Source organism: Pithys albifrons, chromosome 16 (genome assembly GCF_047495875.1).
Source record: "Pithys albifrons albifrons isolate INPA30051 chromosome 16, PitAlb_v1, whole genome shotgun sequence".
NCBI classification, from domain to species: domain Eukaryota; kingdom Metazoa; phylum Chordata; class Aves; order Passeriformes; family Thamnophilidae; genus Pithys; species Pithys albifrons.
The window spans coordinates 1,932,435-1,951,949 of record NC_092473.1 but is presented as its reverse complement, the minus strand read 5'-3'; the positions used below and the strand labels follow the sequence as shown (position 1 = coordinate 1,951,949).

Below are 19,515 nucleotides of genomic sequence, written 5' to 3'. Positions count from 1 at the left end.
GTGAAGGAACAGGTCCCTGTCCAGTGTGGGAGAGGAGGCCCTGGGGAAGGAGGGGGTGAGGGATGCACAGCAGAGAGAAGGGTGGATTCTCACCTTTTGATGAAGTAAAATGCCAGGCTGACCAATAAGAGCAGGAGCAGGAGGGATCCCACGACAAACAGGGCAATTTGCCAGCCTTGGAAGGAAGCTGAGGGAACAAGACAGAGAAGGGGCATTGCAGTCATGGCCTTCCCCAGCATGGGGGCCACAGAATCAGAGTCACGGTATGGGTTGGACTGGGACAGGCTGGGTTGGATTGAATTGGAAGGGACCTTTGAAGGCCATCTAGTCCAAATTGCCTGCCATGGACAGGGGCACCTTCCACCAGCCCAGGTTGCTCCAAGCCCCATCCAACCTGGCCTTGGACACTCCCAAGGATGGGGCAGCCACAGCTTCTCTGGACATCAACAGGTTAGTCTGTCTCAGCCTCCCAGCCTGGAGAGACATTCTGTTTCCTCTGCTACCTCAGTCTGGAGTGGCTGCTCCCCCTGTGCCACCTCAGTCTGGAGTGGCTGCTCCCCCTGTGCCACCTCAGCCTGGAGTGGTTGCTCCCCCTGTGTCACCTCCAGCCTGGAGTGGCTGCTCCCCCTGTGTCACCTCCAGCCTGGAGTGGCTGCTCCCCCTGTGTCGCCTCAGTCTGGAGTGGCTGCTCCCCCTGTGTCACCTCAGTCTGGAGTGGCTGCTCCCCCTGTGTCACCTCCAACCTGGAGCGGTTGCTCCCCCTGTGTCACCTCCAGCCTGGAGTGGTTGCTCCCTCTGTGCCATCTCAGCCTGGAGTGGCTGCTCTCAGCAATTTGGCTTTGGGGGTCCTGGGCCATGTGACCAACAGCTCCCAAGGCAAGGAGGTCCCCAGTGAAGCCCAGGCTGGTGGTTTTCCCTGCATGGCCCCACTCCAGTGGAGGTGTGGCCTGACCTGGCCCCAGCCCTCCTTGCTGCACTGGAAGCAGAGCCTGGTGCTTATATTTGCCTCTTACTTACCCTCACTGTGTGACATGAGTGGTACATTTTTGGGGGTCACACACTCGGGGCTGGTTCTCAGCACTTTCCCATCTACGGAGAAGGGGTGGGGGCTGCCCAGGAGTCCCTTCAGCCAGGTCCTGATGATCTGCTCCTGCTCTGGCTGCCGAGCCCACACCTGGCCCCACACCTCCACCAGGGAGCCCACACAGGTGAGGTTCAGCTCTGTCAAGAAACAACAGCAGGTCTTGGGTGGTCAGAAACCCTCTGGTGCTGGGGAACACGTTGCTGCCATGGCTTTGTGCCCTCCTGCTCCCATGCTCTTCACCACCTTCTCCTCTGCTTTGAAATGCTGCCATGCTGTATCACAGGGAACCTGAGCACATGCTCAACTCTTCTTTTGGGGACAAAAGGGACTTGGAGTTGTCCTCCCACCCAGCAGAATACTTTGTACTACATTTTGTACCTCTACCCATTGGTCAGAGTTGTCTGAAATTGTTCAAAGGGTCATAAAGACATTTGAGTGAGGGAGACAAAGCATGGCAGCAAAGTCTTCCCTTCCTTACAAAACCAAACAAACACCAGAACACATTTCTTCCCATCCCTCAAATGGTCCCTAAGGCTTCCAGAAGAGAATATTTGGTCCAGGTGCTTTGAATAAGTGTGGGACACTGAAGGAGTTGAGACCAGAGTCCTTTAGCATGCAAAGGGCTGTTTGCTTTGTGGGTTTAGGGTGTCCACTTTTTGTGGTAGACACCACAAGGCATCACCAGACACTGCCATTCCTCACAGTCCCTCCAGCTTGCCCTTCCTCCTGTGCAGCCCATGCCAGGTTCTCTCTGGCTCTCCTCACTGAAATCCCTTGTGCTCACCACTGCCCTCCAGGTGCCCTCCCTCCAGTGCCAGCCTGCAGGGTGGGCTGGAGGAGGGACCGTGACAGCAGCTGTGGATGAGCAATTAGAAGGAGGGGGGCACTTGAAGGGGCCACCAACCTTGCATGTAGAGCTCAGAGACACCACAGGAGCACTCCTCCTCCAGAGAGCTCACCAAGGCCTTTCCCAAAGCCTCCAGCATCCTCCTGTGGTGCAGGGTCCATGTGGAACAGTCTAGGGAAGAGGAGATGTGGTTTTCTAGGTGCAGCTAAGGATTGCTAATAAGCTCTTGGATATGTGCCCCTTCCAAACCCCTTGGCTTCATCCCCTCCTCCTCTGCCCCCCCTCCTCCTCTGCCCCCTGTCCTCCTCTGCCCTTCCCTGCAGGATGAGTCTTCACTTCTGGCTTTCTGCCACCATGTACTTTTCCTTGCTTGGCTCCTTTGCCAGCCCCCCAGGGGATGGGGAAGGGCATGCCCCACACGTCCCACCACGTGGGCCAGTACAGAATGGTCTCAGGCTGGGAGAGGAGGGAGAGACCCACTGCCTGCCCCTCTCAGGAGGAGGAAGAAGAACCTCCTTTTTGCCAGGTCTTGGCTGCCCCAAGCTGATCCAAGTGTGGCCTTTGCAGGGGCTGGAGACCCATCTGTGCTTTTCCTTGCTGGCTCTGGGTCAGGACTGAAACACAGGAATGTGTTCCCATGGAGAGGCTGAGACCAGAGGGTTTCCCTCAGTGCCCCCACCACCATGAGAGACCTGGGGGGTCTGGTTCCTGCCAGTGCTGCAAGTCTGAGGCTGCAGGAGGAGATCTCCATCAGGGCTCAGGCCTGTCTGAGCAGAGACAACTCCAACGAAACATATGGCCACCTTTATATCATAGAATCATCACAGACTGGTTGGAGTTGGAAGTGACCTGAAAGCTCCTCTCATTCCAACCACCTACCATGGGCAGGGACACCTCCCACCAGCCCAGGTTGCTCCAAGCCCTGTCCAGCCTGGCCTTGGACACTTCCAGGGATGGGGCAGCCACAGCTTCTCTGGACAACCTGTGCCAAGCCCACACTGAAGCTGTGGGTGCAGATGCCCTCCTGGGATGGCAGCGCCACACCCACACATGGGTCTGTGCCAGCTCTCCCCCCTGTGTGCCCTCTCACAGCAGCAGGCTGCCCACCAGCCCCACGGGCCAGCGCTCATCCCAGTGCTCCCAGCGCTCATCCCAGTGCTCCCAGCCCGCACTGGTGGGTGCCCAGTGCCACTCACTGGGTGCCAGGAGGCAGAGGTGGAGCTCCACAGCAAAGGCCTGCTGGGGACAGCTGTTCTGCAGTCCAGGGGAAGGCTCTGAGAGGGCAAACTGCAGCCCTGTGCTGGCACTGCCACAGCGGCTCAGGGACACGGGCCTGTTCCCAGAGGAAGAGTCAGAGCTCACCAACATGTCACACACCTTTCTTCCCACCTCCAACCACAAATCCCACCCTGGGCCCCAGGTCCTGGTGCTGCTGGGGAGGCTGGAGGCTGGAGCTGGAGCTGGAATCTGCTCTCACAGAGCCATCATGGAGATGGGTCCAGCCAACCCCCCAGAAGACCTGGGCTTGGCCAGAGCAAACCTATTTGATCTGACTGGCTTTGATTGCTGCCTCATTACAGGCAGCCTCCCAGGACCAAGAGTTTGTCCTCCAAGATACTCTTCCAGGCTACACAATTCCTGCCCTTCATTTCACAAATCTGTTGTTCCCTCCTCACACGAGGCACCTTCCCAGAGAAGTCCTCACCTGTCACCCTTGCAGGGCAGAGTGTAAGATGGCCCAAGGAAGCCCAAGGGTCCTCCAGCTGTGCCAGGCTCACAGGAGTAAACCAAGGCATCCACCAAGTTGTCTGGCACTGCTTTCCCACCAGCAGAAACTGTGCTGGTGCTGTACACAGCAATAGCACCAGAGCCTTCAACGGGAGCAGAGATATCCTTGAGGGTCAGGTTTGTCCCATCTGGAAATGGCAGGGGAATTAGTGGGGTGAACATCTAGATGGTGTTAGGCTGAGCCTGGAGCCTGACAGGACAAGCTGGTGATGAGGAGAACTCCAAGAATAGAAATGAGAGACAAAGGAAAGGTCGTGACTGAGGCCAAGTAAAACTGTAAGGAAGCTGCTTGCTGTGAACACAGGTTTGCAAAAAGATCAAAGTTCCTCTGAAATGCAGAGTCCTCTTCATGCAGCCCAGCCAGAAATGAAGGTGAACAAGAAATAAACCAAGATAAAGGAATGTGCTGAGGAAGCAGCAGCTGAGGCCCAGGAGGAGGGAGCAGCACTGCAGGGCTCAGTGAGCATCGGTGAACATGGCACCAGGAATGACCCACAGCCCCCCTGTTTCTCCTGAAATCCCCTTGTCTCTGACTGAGAAGACCAGCTTTAAGTCCTCCTGCTCTCCTGCACGGGGAGCTTGGCAGAGGCACAGAGGAGGATTCATCATCTTCTCAGCTGGAGTAGGACAGAACAGCCCAGGCAGAACAAACAGAGAAAAGGCAGGAATAAAGGACAGGAAAGGCAACTGAGAGTTGTTCCCCAAGCTGTGCACACTCCTCCATCCCTTTCCTCAAAGCCACTCAACCCCTTGCCCAGGTGTTTGAAGACAGACCAGGTCCATTCCATCGGCCTCACCGTGCCCGTGCCCTCCATCCAGCACCAACACCAGCAGCCCTGTGGCTCCAATGGTGCCCTGCAGTGGGATGCTGCCACGTGCCTTGCCCTCCTTCCCCGAGAAGAAGACCAGGCTGAGCCCTGCCAGGCTGGTGCCAGGCTTGCCCTGCAGCTCCAGGAAGCGGGCAGGGGCAGTGCTGCTGGCCAGGCACAGCTCACTGATGTGGACAGCAGGAGGGACCAGCACCGAGGAGCTGCCGCAGGAGTTCTCCCCCAGTGGTGTCACCACGGTCACCTGTGGGAAGACACAAAAGCTGTTGCCACCATTGCTGCTCCCGTTTCTTCAGGTGGAGCGAGGGCTGCTCACAGTTCCCTCCTGTTCACCTGAACACCTCCCACAGCTCCCTGGTGAGGCCTCAAGAGGATGTAATTATGGAATCTTGGGAAGGTTTGAGTGGGAAGGGACCTTAAAGCTCACCTTTTTCCACCCCTCTGCCATGGGCAGGGACACCTTCCACTAGCCCAGGTTGCTCCAAGCCCTGTCCAACCTGGCCTTGGACACTTTCAGGGATGGGGCAGGCACAGCTTCTCTGCCCAACCTGTGTCAGGGCCTGGCCACCCTCACAGGGAAGGATTCCTTCCCAATACCCAGCCTAAATCTACCTTCCTTCAGCTAAGGCCACTGTCCCTTGTCCTGTCACTCCAGGCCCTTTTTCAAAGTCCCTCCCCAGCTCTCCTGGAGCCCCTTTAGGCACTGGAAGGGGTTCTCAGGTCTCCCTGGAGCCTTCTCTCCAGGTGAGCCACCCAGCTCTCCCAGCCTGGCTCCACAGCAGAGGGGCTCCAGCCCTCAGAGCATCTCTGTGGCCTCATCTGGACCTGTACAACTGGTCCATGTCTTTCTCATGTTGAGGTCCCAGCCCTGGATGCAGTACAGGATGTGGTGGTTCTGCCTCACACCAACTGCTCCTCACTCTGACCATCAGCTCAAGCGTTGTCCTGACTGCTGGGCCACATCACCACATGTGCCCATCACCTTTACCCCCACCCTCAGGTCTACGAACAATCTCTACTGTCAGAAGCACTTCCACACTTGTGTCTACAGTCCATGACATCACTTCCTTGGGGTCCTCTCCCATGTCACTCCTGCCAGCAGACATCTACACCTGGAGTGGTTTTATTGCTTTAGCTCTGGACATCCCTCTGGCATCAGCAGTGGAGCAGCAAAGCCCTCCCTTAGCCCAGCTTTGTGCAGGACAAGCAGAACATTCTGCCATGCTCCTTCAGGGGACTGTCTGAAACTATAGTTTGAAATAAAAAGGAGCAGCTCAGAAAAATTAATGCAAATCAATCACACCAGTGGTGAAGGCCCATCCTTCACATATTGCAGCAAGCTGGGTTTAAAGGACCTGACATGCTGTGCCACACACCCTGATGGTGGCACCAAAGACAAGGTGGCTCCACATCTGGCTCGGGGTAACCTGAGAGTCCAGGATGCTGCCCAAAAGGGAGCATGACCAAAAGGGAGATGAAAGAGGTGCACAGGGCAGGGGGGTGAGGGAGGGCTGGTGAGAGCACCAGGAGATGGCAGGAGGGGGACGTGGCTCATCAGAACACCCTGCTCTCCCCAAAAAAGGACATCCTCAAACATGACCACTGCCCTCCCCGTGACTGTGGATGGAGAACAGACCAATCCTCCCACCTGGAAGCTGCTCTGGAGTTTCGGGCTCAGGCTGTGGCAGCGACTCAGAGACTCGTCCTCAGTGCTGTGAGAATCATTCTCATACAGGATGCTCTGCCCTGGCAGCAGCACCCTGAGCAGCTGCTCTGCCCTCTCGGGCGCCCGGGCTGTGTACACGATGGCATCCACCAGCCCCTGCGCCGTCACTGCCGTGCCCACGGCATAGCCAGGGGAGCTGCTGTGGTACAGAGCCACAGCATCTGCCCCGTTCTGGATGCTGTTGGGGGGCAGCCTGACCATGGGGGCCGGGCTCAGGCTGCTGCTCCCCACCAGGAAATAACCCCTCTCATCCGTGTGGTGCCCGGACAGGTCCAGCACTCGGTAGGCACGGTTGGTTTTGCCATTGTAGAGGACCAGCCAGTACCCCTGGAGATGGAAGCGTGTCCGGCCAGTGTAGAAGAGTTCAATGTACTCTGCATCCTCTCCTCCCCCAGGGTTGTCTGGGTTCACCTCGTTGATGAGTAGCTTGGTCACTTGCACAGGAGGCACTGGAGTCCCTTCTGGGATCTCTGATGGGACACCTGGAAAGCAAAAATGTCCCACTGAGCTTTGTTGTGGTAAAGTAGATTTGCAGTGGTTGGAGGAGGCAGAGACAAACTCAGTCTGCAGTCTGATCAGAAGGCTTACACCAAAGACAAAGGACTTTATTTTTAGTTACAACTTTACTTTTATCTGCTTTCTTCCACACCATGTGACCTCATAATTGGTCTGTCAGCTCAGCCAAGCACACATGGAAACATTCTACTGGCCAAAAGGTCTCCTGCATTCTGCAGGTGTTTCTTCCTCCTTAAGTGTGCACTCCAAACTGCTTTCATTCAAGAATACACTCTGAACTGCTCTATATCAATCTCTTCATCATTACCTCAGACACTGGGGGGCTGCAGACCCGCTGAGTTAACCCCCCATAAGCTTCAGGAAAACAACCCAACCTTGCACACTGTTTTGTTGGGATCAGACCACATTTAGCAGAGGACTGAGGATGCTGGCTCAGACTTCAATCACCCATGTCTTTAGAAGAGCCCTGGGAACACACTGGTTAACACCAGCTGTAACAACAGAGCTTGCTGTTAGTGCAGACAATGAGCAATCTGGGCTCCTGCAGCTGGATGTGATGGAGGTGGAAGAAATTTTTGGCAGGGTTGGGGAAATGGAGGGAGGGACATCTCCCTCCTCTAGGAGAGCCAGATCCACACGTCCACCTCAAACACACTGTATCCCCCATGCTGCAAAAAGGATCACTGGTACCTGGAGGCAAGTCTGGCATGTCAGTATCCCTGAAGCAGGAGCTTTCTACTGTGATGTTCCTTCCACCAAAGCTCAGAACCCTGGGTGTCTCCAGGAAGGTGCTGAGGGCCAGCAGCAGGCTGCCCAGCTGCTCCTCCGACCTGGCAGTGAGCAGAGTGCTGAACACGAGCCCCAGGTCCTGGCAGGCTGCCTTTGGCTCTGCAGGGGCAAGCAGAGAGAGCTGCCTCAGCTTCCCCATGCCACCAAAGACCCACTTTCTCCTGGCAAAGACGAGCTCAGCAGCTCATCTGTACCAGAACTGTCCTCATGGTCAGACTGACTCAGAGCAGCTCATCCCAACGACGTGGCACTGGGAGTTCTGCCTGTGCCAAGGGGCACCCTGAGACCAAGTCTGTGCCCAGCTCTGGGGTCCCCAGCACAGGAAGGACATGGACCTGCTGGAGCAAGTCCAGAGGAGGCCATGGAGGTGACTGTGTGACTTAGAATCCTGGAATGCTTTGGGTTGGGAGGGACCTTCAAGATCATGGAGTTCCAGCCCTCCTGCCATGGGCAGGATCCATAGTTCACATGGATCATAAGGTCAAGCAGACAACAAACTCCCAGTGGAGATGTCAGCCCTGCTGCCACCTCTGTGGCTGCCAATGCCCCAGGCCAGGCCAGGCCAGCTGGGGGTGTGCAGTGAGCCCTGGTGTGTGCTGGGGAGCTGGGGATGGGCTGCTCTGAGGAACAGCACCATGTTCTGCCCAACCCTGGACATCTCTGTCATCAGCACCAAGATCGAATTAGCTGCATCCAAGACAGGAGGACACGATGCAAGATGGAACACCAGGCTGAAAATCAGGAGCAGGTGGGCATTAACCCCTGGAGGTCCCTGGACTGCCCTGGGCTGCCCAGCTCACCTCTGAAGTAGGCAACAGAGACTTCACCACTGGAGGATTCACTGAGGGCCTGAACTAGAGTCAGCAGAATCTCTTCTGGCTTCAGGAGCCACTCCTGGCAATCTGGAAAACAAAGAGCCCATTGTTACCCAGTGCCACCTTGGCCATGGGACACAGCTCATCTGGGGTGGCTGCAGTTCTGCTCCTCCTTATTACCTAGAGGACCCAAAAGGCTTCTCTTCACCCAACCAGCTGAAGCTGAGAATAAAGATAGGCAAAGCTCAGCTTGGCATGGGCTGCCATGAAATTACTGCAGACCAGTCAGATGTCCTGGGTGTGTTTCCTTTGGGGTTCATTCAGACAACCCAGCAGGACTCTGGGTGGCCTCCCTGGGTGGCTCTGCTTTTGTGCACACACTCTGGCCCTCGGGAGGTCCTACAGGAGTTGCCAATGCCCACCTGCTCCACGGAGGCAGAGGGAGAGAGCCTGGCTGAAGCGTGTGCTGGGGCAGTCATTGAAGGTGCCAGGGGTGGGTTTGCTGGGCAGGAAGGACGTGGAGTCCCGGGTCATGGAGCAGCAGCTGCACCGGCTCATGGACACATCTCCTGCCTGAGCTCTGCAAGAGACAGGCAGGGAAATGGGAGAAAACATTCCCTGAGTGCCCTTCACCCACCAGTCACACCTGCCTCCACCAGAGAGTGAACAGGCCTCTCCCTTCATAAGGTTTGGAGAGATATCCCACCATCATCAGTACCTTCTTGTCTCAAAAAAATAAACACAGGAGTTCAATAAAACCCGAAGAAGAGGAGCATGAGCTTCATACAACCCTTTCTCTCTTAGAACTGGCTGCTTTTTGAGTCATCTGAAGCCAGGCAAGGTGGTACAGACACACTTATGCTCAGCCTGGCAGCACTGGGAGGAGCACTGGATGCAGCTGGAAAAGCTGGAAAGTCAACACCTGAGGATGAAATGCTTGAAAAAGAGCCCTCAATTCAAAGGTGAAGAGAATGGTTAGGGGTTGGACTAGGTGACCTTTAAAGGTTCCTCCCAACACAAACTCTTCTGTGGACCCCACTGTGAGCAGCTGCACAGAGCAGAGGACCTCAGAGTCCCCGGGGAAGGAGACCATGCCTATGGCACCAGTGCTGATTGAGTCTCACTTGTGGGAGGAAGAGCAGCAGAGCAGTAGGAATGTGCTGTGGATGAGTGGTGACCCTGCCATGGGTATAGAATACACCCTCTCCTGATGTGGACTCCACTGTAGTCTCCATTGTCTTTCCACAGGCCCATCCAGGAAGGTCCTGCAGCCACAGAGCCTGGTCTTCAGGTGACAGTTCCACCCAGAGCTCAGGTCTGGTTCTTGGCCATGAAAACCACAGACAAGAGTGTGCCCAGATGGGTTTTTTTTATTACCTGTTTCTAACACCCCTCACCCACCTTCAGGCACAAGGCCCTCCCTGCCTCTGCCCCTCCACCCTTCCACTGCCCTTGAGAATCACAGAATGACAGAATCAATTGGGTTGGAAAAGACCTGTGAGATCATCAAGTCCAACCCTTGGTCCAACTCCAGTCCCTTTACCAGATCATGGCACTCAGTGCCACGGCCAAGCTCAGCTGAAAAACCTCCAGGGATGGGGAATCCACCCCCTCTCTGGGCAGCCCATTCCAATCCCTGAGCACTCTCTCTACAAAGAATTTCTTTCTGATCTCCAACTTCAATTTCCCCTGGCAGAGCTTGAGCCCATCGTGCCCCCTTGTCCTATTGCTGAGTGCCTGGGAGAAGAGACCAACCCCCACCTGGCCAGAACTTCCCTTCAGGCAGTTCCAGACAGTGCTGAGGTCACCTCTGAGCCTCCTCTTCTCCAGGCTAAACACCCCCAGCTCCCTCAGCCTCTCCCCACAGCACTTGTGCTCCAGTCCCTTCTCCAGCCTCGTTGCTCTTCTCTGGCCCCGCTCCAGCCCCTCAATCTCTTTCCTCAACTGAGGGGCCCAGAACTGAACACAACACTCAAGGTGTGGCCTCCCCAAGGCAGAGTCCAGGGGAAGGGTCACTGCCCTGGGCCTGCTGGCCACGCTAGTTTGGATCCAGGCCAGGATCCCATTGGCCTTCTTGGCCACCTGGGCACACTGGTGGCTCCTGTTGAGCTTCCTGTCCCTCAGTCCCCCCAGGTCCCTCTGCCTGGCTGCTCTCCAGCCACTCTGTGCCCAGCCTGGAGCGCTGCAGGGCTTGGGGTGGCCAAAGGGCAGGACCACTGTGTGTCCTCTTCCTCCCATTAGTAGGACATGCTTGAAATGAGAAGGAATCAGTTCTCACATCTCACAAAATCTGAGGTTTCCAACACTTCCTTTAACCCTCAAAAAAGACAAAAAGAAACCCAAAGAAGAAAAAGAAAGTGGCTGAACCCAGAATGAACAGTTCTTGGTCTGGGTGAAACAGGGCAGGGATTTCCTCCTGGGTAAGGTGAGTGAGGCTGAAGTCCCTCTCTCACCCTCATTTTCACCTGAAATTCCATCCTGAAACTAAGGAAAATCTCTTGTAAGTGGCACTGGAAAATTTATGATGTTGACAGTCACATTTTTTAAACCAATAAAATTATAAATTAATAACCAGCAATAGTTTGATCAAGAAATTCCTCCTCAAGCACTTTCTTCTGTAGGTGCACCAGGACCAATATGAAAAGAGGAACATCTACAGCCTTAGCCCAGGCTGAGACTCAACCTTGCCATGAGGAGACCCTGGTTTGGAGGTGGCACTTCCCTCTCAGTCCTGAGGGGGTTTGAGACACGAGGTTGGGGTGACCCCAGAGGGCAGGAGCAGCTTTGGTGCCAAACTGCCCTGCCACCCTGCCCAGAGAGCAGCCTCTCACCTCTTTGCCAGGTAGGCAGCTCTGCCCGGGGTCAGGGCCTGCAGCAGCTCCGGGGCCGGTCCCTCGCTGTCCGTGTACACGAAGGCATCCAACAGCCCAGACTCTGGCAGGGCTTCCCCTGGGACAAACCTGCTGCTGTGGCCTCTGTAGAGGGCAATGGCACTGGCGCCAGCCCTGAGCACAGGGTGGGTGGTGTTCTCTGGGAACGGCAAGTCCACTGCACACCAAGGGAAGGAACAACAAGGACACGTGAGCAACACCTGGGTGATACTCCCCATGGAGGAAACAGCATCTCCTTGGTCCTGGAGAGCCTGGAGTTGTCTGGTTAATACAAATTTGGCATCTCTTGCCCAGCTTTCTGCTCACTAACACTTCACTCAGCCTGAATTTCCCCATGTGTGGAGGTGGCTGGAGGGGGAAGTCTGAGCAGTTTGTTCTGGTTTGGTTCTGTGAGGAGAGGAGCTGATCCATGTATGAGCAGGAGAACTGGAAAGCCAGCACTGCTTTGGCTTTGCCTACAGTAAAGTCAGTTTTTAATTCTAAAGGAGACCTACAAACTCCACTGACCTTTCAGGCAGCTGTTGGTACTCAAAGTACTTAAGAATTTACATTTTATTCTAGATTTTAACAGTCTGCAGTTTTTACAAACACCAACTACAAACACACACACAGAGCCAAGGCCCAGGACACCAGCACACAAAATTAAGGTTGTTTGGCAATTTCATGAAGCTTCCTAATTTCTTTCCTTGTACTTACTCTTCCCCTCCCAGGCTGTTTCTCCAGCCCCAGGAGGAACTGCTGAGGACATTCAGAAGCAGACTGCTGGTATTTCAGTACTTCTCTGTGTTGAAATAACCCCAGGGAACAACCATTCAAGGAAGAATCACATGAGACAGGAGGGTAAGAAGTGGTTACTCCTTGGGAAGGACACCTGCATGCCCAGGGACAGCCCTGGGCCTCAGTCCTGTTGTTCCCTGCCATGCTTTTCACCTACCTGACTAGTCTGGTGGCCTCCTACTGCACTGGAGGACAAGGGAAGAGCAACTGATGTCACCTGTCCTGATGTGTCCCACACAATCCCCTTGTCTCTAAATTGAAGAGGCAGGATTTGATGGATGGACAATTACATGGATAAGGGATTGGCTGAATGGCTGTAACCAAAGGGTGACAGTCACCATGTCTATCCTCAAATGGAGATCAGCAGCAAGAGGTGCCTGAGATCAGCTCAGTTGGTTCAAACTTGGCTGTAATAACACCAAGGTCATGGGTTCAATCCCCTGTGTGGGCCATTGACTGAAGAGTTGGACTCGATGGTCCTTGTGGGTCCCTTCCAGCTCAGAATAGTCTGGGATTCTGTGATGTGGTTCAGGATCTTCATTAATGACACACAGGGGGATTGAGGGCAGTCCCAGCAGGTGTTTGATGACCCCAAAAGCTGCAGGTGCAGGTGATACACGGGAGGGAAGAGATGGCACCCAGAGGGACATGGCCAGGCTGGAGGAGTGGGCCCATGGGAACCTTGGGAAGTGGAACAAAGACAAGCACAAGGCCTGGAGCAGGGCAAAGTTGGTTAAAACTTAGTTGTATGCCAAGGCCATGGGTTCAATCCCCTGTGTGGGCCCTTGACTCAAGAGTTGGACTCAATGGTCCTTGTGGGTCCCTCCCAACTCAGAATAGTCTGGGATTCTGTGAATGAGCAGTGTCAGTACAGCCTGGGGGTGAATGGATTGAGAGCAGCCCTGTGGGGAAGGAACTTGGGACACTGGTGTGATAAAAATCAGACAGGATCTGGCCATGGGCACTGGTACTCCCAACTCTCTGTGCCCTGGGCTCATCCCAGGGGTGTGGGCAGCAGGGGAGGGGGGATTCTGCCCCTCTGCCCCACTCATGTGAGACCCCACCTGCAGAGCTGCCTCCAGCCCAGGGGTCCAACATCAGAAGGATGTGGAGCTGCTGGAATGAGTTCAGAGGAGGCCACAGAGATGCCCCAGGACTGGAGCCCCTCTGCTCTGGAACCAGGCTGGGAGAGCTGGGGGGATCACCTGGAAAAGAGAAGGCTCTGGAGAGATCTTATTGTGGCCTTTTAGTACTTAAAAGGGGACAGACTTTTCAGCCCTGCTGACAGGATGAGGGGCACTGGTTTTAAACTGGTAGAGGGTAGATCCAGATTAGAAGAATAAGGAATAACAGTTTTATGATGAGGGTGGTGGGGCCCTGGCACAGGTTGGGCAGAGAAGCTGTGGCTGCCCCATCCCTGGAAGTGTCCAAGGCCAGGCTGGACAGGGCTTGGAGCAACCTGGGATAGTGGAAAAGGTCCCTGCCCATGGCAGGAGGTGGAATGGGATGAGTTTTAAGATCCCTTCCAACTCAACCCTTCAGGGATTCAATGGAAAGTTTTCACAGTGGCATCTGGTAAGGGAGGACTTTTGCTCCAGTGCTCTCACAGCTTTCAGTTCTCTCAGTGTCAGGCAGGTGAGCCACACAAAGGCAGGACAAGCAGCTGGGACCTTTTTAGGACCTTCTGTCCCAAATCTGAAGTGACTTGGCTAAATGAGCTTCTCACAGAGCTCTCAGCATGAAGTCACTATGAAAGCAACCTTTAAAAATGCAATCACAGAGTGTCACTGGATATTTAGGGGGAAAACCTTTGCCAAAAATGAGTGTGCAAATATGCTTGAGACACCTTGACAAAGCCTCATCAGAAAAAAATGCCAAAGCCTATCTCCAGTCACCTCCTTGAGTAGTAAGAGTCTTGAGGAAGCACTAAACATGATCCTTACAAATTTCCTGCTTAGTCTGAAAACTGGTTGTGATTTCACATCACTTGCCTTGGCTATTTACTGCTCACAGCTCAGCTCATGAGAGGGAAAATCAGAGCACCTTTCCTGGGGAGAAAAGCAGAGCTGAAGTGGACAATCAGCTCTTCGAGGGAGAGAATATTTGAATTATAAGTGTAACTGCCTAAAAAGAAGTTCTAGTTGCCGAAGTATTTTTATGGGAACCAGCTTTGCATGGGCTGAATACACTCCCAGAAATCATGAGTCAGTGAGTTACACAAGACATCTGCAGAGTCAGCATCTCCAAATGCCAAAATCTTATTTTGAGGTGCCCAAATAAAGAGATATTTCTGCTTTCTCTGGTGGCCTGGAAGAAATTGAGGGCACTGGGAGGAAGTTCAGATGGCAGGTTCACACAGCTGGCACACACAGGGTGTGGAAGAAAACCCCCATAGTTTTTGGGGGGAGAGTGCTGTGTATCTGCTGTGGGTGACCACCAAGTGCCACACAGAGAAGGGGGACACTCTCAGAGGTGACACAACCAGGGTCTGCAGCAGGGTGGCCACAGGGCTGGGAGCAGAACTGTGTCTTCCCAAGAAGAAAAGCAAAAATGGACTTGTGAACTCCATTAAGTCACTCATTTGGGGCTCTGCAGGTCAACCACTGTCACATCACCCCTCTTGTCCACCCTGAAACCACCTCCTTCTGCCTCCTTTTGCTGCTCTTTAGCTCTTTGCCCCAGTTCAGCAGGTGGGACCAGTTTATCCCTGTGTGGGTGTGACCAAAGCTGTGCATTCTAAACCCTCTGGGCCATTGCCCAGCAACTGTTCCCAATGGCCCATTGGCAGCAGCTGCCCAGGGCACAGCTGAGCCCTCAGGCTGGGAGCTGGCTGGGAAAGAAGCCTGGCAGAGGAGCTGGGAGAACTGCCCTGCAGGGACTCCTTGGCACCTCCACACCCACCTGAGGGCTCAGCTCTGCTCAGGGGCCAGCAACGAGTCCAAAATCCCCCCTGACTGCCAGAGTCAGATCCCCCAGTGTGGAACTCCCTGCCCTGGGGGAGGCACTGGGGGCTCCCACCCAAACCTGAGGGGATGGAATCTTGGAGTTTGGGGACTTCTGGGACCACTCATTGGATCCAGAGGAGGAGCAGAACCTGGACAGGAGGAGCCCACCACTCTCCACCAGACTGTGCCATCATCTGCACCAACAGGTTTTTCTTTCCCTTCCTTTTCCTTTGGGCTCAAGGGAACCACGTGGGGCTCAGCACAGGGGCCACCAAACCCCACTGTGTTTGTGCCCCAGGGGGTGGGTTACACTGCTGGGTTTGTGGGTTAAACCCAATTTCTGTTTGTGCCATTGCATTTATTGTAATATTGTTATTAAATTGTAACTCTGACTTATAATCGTGGGGTTTGTTTCTCCTGCCTGTTTACCTTTAAAAACAGCACACTCTTGTACCAGGAGGAAAAGTAAGCAATAAAGCCCTGTCCACTTTCTTCAGGCTGCTCACACCTCTACCACCTCTGCCAGGGCCCTCCTCAGCTTTCCCTTTTCTAGGTGTTCTTAGTTATTTCCTCTGGGGAAGCTTTTCCACCCTGCTGACCCCTTTGAATGCCTCCAATTCTAATATATCTTTTTTTGAGATTGAGATATTGAGCAACACAAGTCAAAATTAAAGATCCAAACAAACCATGAATTTGTACAATGGCATAAAAGATGCTCTCTGTTCTTTCCTCTTTTCATAATAATTCCTGTTATTCACTTTGCTTTATATAATTCTTTTTTCAGTAGTTTCTAACATTGCTTTTTTCTTTGCCACTGAGTTCTGAGTCACATTTTCACTGATCTCTCAGAATGCCAAGCACTAAGACACACAGACAGCACCATCCAGCCCCAAGCCTGGCTGATCACTCCCCAGCCCCTTACAGTCCTTACCTGGGGTGTCGCTGCGTGTGGGGCCCACCAGGAGGAGCCCATCCAGTGAGGTCTGGCCATAAACATCCATGCTGAGATAAATGTCTTTGGTGTGCCCATCAATCAGCACCAGGACAATGTCCCTCAGGGTGGTGGCGTGGGGGCCCTGCAGCTCTATGAACTCCAGCTGGCCAGGAGAAGCAGCAGGAAGGACCTCACTGATGAGGACAGCAGAGGAGTTCAGCTGAGGGGTCAGCACGCAGTGGTTGGCTGTGCCCGGCGTGGGCACGGCCACTTGGAAGATCCACCGGGAATCGGCCCCACGGCACCTCTCTATTGACTCATCCACGACCCTGAAGGTGGGGTCCTCCAGGAAGGCCTCTCTGCCAGGGGTCAGCACCCTCACCAGCGTGTCTGCTCTGTCTGTCTTCTTAGTCTTGTGGACCAGAGCATCTACGAGCCCACGGCTCGTGACACTCATGCCCTCCTTGTAGCTCCCTTTGCCATGGTAGAGAGCAATGGCATCAGGGCCATTCTGGATGGTGTTCTTGGGGATAACCATGGCCGGGTTCACGGAGGGGGAGCCAATGAGAAAGAGCCCTTGGCTGTTGGTCACTTTGCCCTGGAGGTTCAGCACCTTGTAGGCTCGGTTCCCATTGCCGTTGTAGAAGACCAGGTGGTAGCCATCCAGGGGGGCTGTTTGCCCACTGGTGTGGTAGAGCTCCACAAACTCAGCTGTGTCCACTCCTGGGCTGTCAGCATTGACCTCATTGATCAGGAGGGTGTGCTCGGTTTCCTGCTCCCTGGGGGTTTTTAGGAGGTTCTGAGCAGCACCCCTGGGAAAGCAGATGGACACAAGCACCACCCATCCAATGGGCCAGGTGCCTGCCATGGGGAAGGCTGGGATTGTTGTCACAGATCCAGAGAGGGAGCCTGTGCTTCTCACAGCCACAAACAGAGCCCAGGAAGAAGCTGCCACAGGCTATGCAGGACAGGAACAGGCGGGCTCCCACCTGGGCACGAAGCAGGCACCTTCTTCAGGGAGTTCTGGTTTGCCAAACAAAGCAGCAATCCCACAAAAACCTGACTGAGAAGGCTTTTTACATGAGATTTCCCAGCTCAGCTCCTTTAAAAACTGGGGGGAAGGGGTGGCAGGAAAGAATAATCCTGTTAGGAAACACAGAAACACACTGGGGACATTTAACAGCCTTAAAGCCCCATCATGTTCCCTCTGTTTCTTCAGAGGTTTATCAAGATGCCACGGGGCAAAGCCAGATGTTTGCAGATGTTCAGCACCCTGAGACTTGGGTGAACTTTGGAAATTGTAGGTGTCAATGTCAATTGTCATTTCCCTGAGTCCAATTTACTCTGTGGGAATTAACACAAAATGGCACAAAGATGACAGTGACCATCTTGTCCATCGAGGTGAGGGTGGGGAGGGAGAAAACTGGTGGGATTGGCTGGGTTCCTGTCACACATGGCAGAGCAGCTCCACTGCCCTCCACACCAACCACCCTGGCTGTGCCTCCTGCAGATGCAGAGCCTGCAGACTGTACAGTGGGGAGGAACCAGCGATTTAAGGTATTTGGGGGAAAAGGGAGATTTGTTTTCCCATTCCTGGAGCTGTTTTCCCAAACATCCATGTCATCACCTGCTGAGTTTGGACGACCTCCCTGCAGCCCTGGGTCAGCTGAGGTCAGACATGGGTGGTTTCCAGCCCATGCAATGGTACCAGCACAGACACCAGGGACCTGTTGCCTTCCTGTGCTGCAGGGCCACATCCACACGAAGTGGACAGACTAAGAATGCACCCAACCCTCCAGCTGCTTAAAATCAGGGCTGCTGAGCACAGCAGACCCAAGGGGGGACACTTGGGCTCTGTCCCAGGTGAGGGCCAGCTGCAGAGCACAGCATCACATCCTCCAGCTGTGGCTGCAAACACCCATGCAGGTGAGTCTGTGACCCCATTGTGGCCACCTGAGCTGGTGCCAGGGCAGAGGTGTCTCCTCACAAACATGAGGATGAGAATTCCAGAGAATGAAGCTGACAGGAAATCCACAAAAGAACAGGCTCTGATGGAGAGGTGACCCTGAGCAGCCCCACCACGAAATGCCATCCTTGTCTGCTCTGCCCCACGGCCCTTTGTGTGCTGTTCTCAAGCCACAGAGCACGGACAAACCTCCACACCCCTCCTGCCTCCCTGCCTGAACCCAGCCCAGGGCTGCCCTCCCTTCTCTTAGATGGGCACTATCCAAAAGGCCCCCATTCCCTTTTGGGCACAGTTCATGCCCCAAATCAGTGTAACATGCCCCTCTGGCAGCCTCTGGCTCCTGCCCAGCCTCCAAAGGACAAGCAACGCTTCTCTCCCCAAACACACCCCCACAATGTGCCCAGTTTTCACCATCTCTCCATATTTCAGAGGAGGAACACACAGGTTGTCCTCCTGTCCAGGGTTGGGTGTGGGACGGAGGGAAACCCACCAGGAACGGGAGAAACAGCAGGGAAAAAACCCCACACAACTGGGCCGGCTGTGAGGGCAAAGGCGGGACTCCTGAGGGGAGGGGCAGCGGGATGAGGATGGGGATGGGAATGGGGATGGGGATGGAGACGGGGATGGGAATGGGAATGGGGCTGGGGACGGGGATGGGAATGGGGCTGGAGCTGGGAATGGGGCTGGGGCTGGGGCTGGGGCTGGAGCTGGGGCTGGGAATGGGCTGGGGATGAGGATGGGGATGGGGATGAGGATGGGGATGGGGATGGGGACGGGGATGGGAATGGGGCTGGGGCTGGGAATGGGATGGGGATGAGGATGGGGATGGGGATGGGGATGAGGATGGGGATGGGGATGAGGATGGGGATGGGGATGGGGATGGGGATGGGGACGGGGATGGGGATGGAGATCGGAACTGGGGTGGAGATCGGGGACGGGGATGGGGATGAGGACGAGGACGGGGACGGGGATGGGCACGGGGATGGGGACAGGGACGGGGATAGGAACGGGGATATGGATATAGATGGGGACGGGATGGGGATGGAGTTCGGGACGGGGACAGAGATGAGGATGGGGATGGGGATGAGGATGGGGATGGGGATGGGGATGGGGACGGGGATGGGGATGGAGATCGGAACTGGGGTGGAGATCGGGGACGGGGATGGGGATGAGGACGAGGACGGGGACGGGGATGGGGACAGGGACGGGGATAGGAACGGGTATATGGATATAGATGGGGACGGGGATGGGGATGGAGTTCGGGACGGGGACAGAGATGAGGATGGGGATGGGGACGGGGACGGGAACGGGGACAGAGATGGGGATGGGGATGGGGACGGGGATGGGGAAGGGGATCGGGAGGGGGACGGGGACAGGATCGAGGCTCCCCCGTGGCTCAGCCGGCACTCACCGCCGCTCGCCGCCGCCGATGGGGCCGGCCGGGGAGGGCGGGGCGGGGAGAGGAAAGGAAGAAGAAGGAGGGCCGACCCTCTCACGGGCTCCATTCCCGGAGTGAGTGGACTCTGTGAGGTTGCACTGGGATCCCGTTCCATGAAAGATGAGGAGGGGACAGGCCTGGCCTTCCTCTGCTTAACTCTCAGGTCCTGCCA

The 19,515-nt window shown here is 55.1% G+C and overlaps 1 protein-coding gene across 3 annotated transcripts in view; it reads right to left on the bottom strand.

Moving 5' to 3' along the window:
* Positions 1 to 19,515, bottom strand: part of LOC139679424 (uncharacterized) — a 25,534-nt gene extending 6,019 nt beyond the window's left edge. Inside the window, exons 1-13 of one of the 3 annotated variants that reach the window (XM_071571170.1) lie at positions 19,317 to 19,515; positions 15,937 to 17,283; positions 11,224 to 11,440; positions 8,815 to 8,972; positions 8,378 to 8,479; positions 7,479 to 7,676; positions 6,195 to 6,754; positions 4,517 to 4,790; positions 3,637 to 3,847; positions 3,128 to 3,264; positions 1,989 to 2,102; positions 1,018 to 1,221; positions 94 to 187 (exon numbers count right to left, since the gene is read on the bottom strand). In XM_071571170.1, coding sequence (XP_071427271.1) covers positions 94 to 187; positions 1,018 to 1,221; positions 1,989 to 2,102; positions 3,128 to 3,264; positions 3,637 to 3,847; positions 4,517 to 4,790; positions 6,195 to 6,754; positions 7,479 to 7,676; positions 8,378 to 8,479; positions 8,815 to 8,972; positions 11,224 to 11,440; positions 15,937 to 16,807 — 3,140 coding nt within the window. In that variant the 5' untranslated portion in view covers positions 16,808 to 17,283; positions 19,317 to 19,515. The remainder of the gene's footprint in view (positions 1 to 93; positions 188 to 1,017; positions 1,222 to 1,988; positions 2,103 to 3,127; positions 3,265 to 3,636; positions 3,848 to 4,516; positions 4,791 to 6,194; positions 6,755 to 7,478; positions 7,677 to 8,377; positions 8,480 to 8,814; positions 8,973 to 11,223; positions 11,441 to 15,936; positions 17,284 to 19,316) is intronic. The other 2 variants (XM_071571169.1, XM_071571171.1) reach the window with 2 other exon arrangements.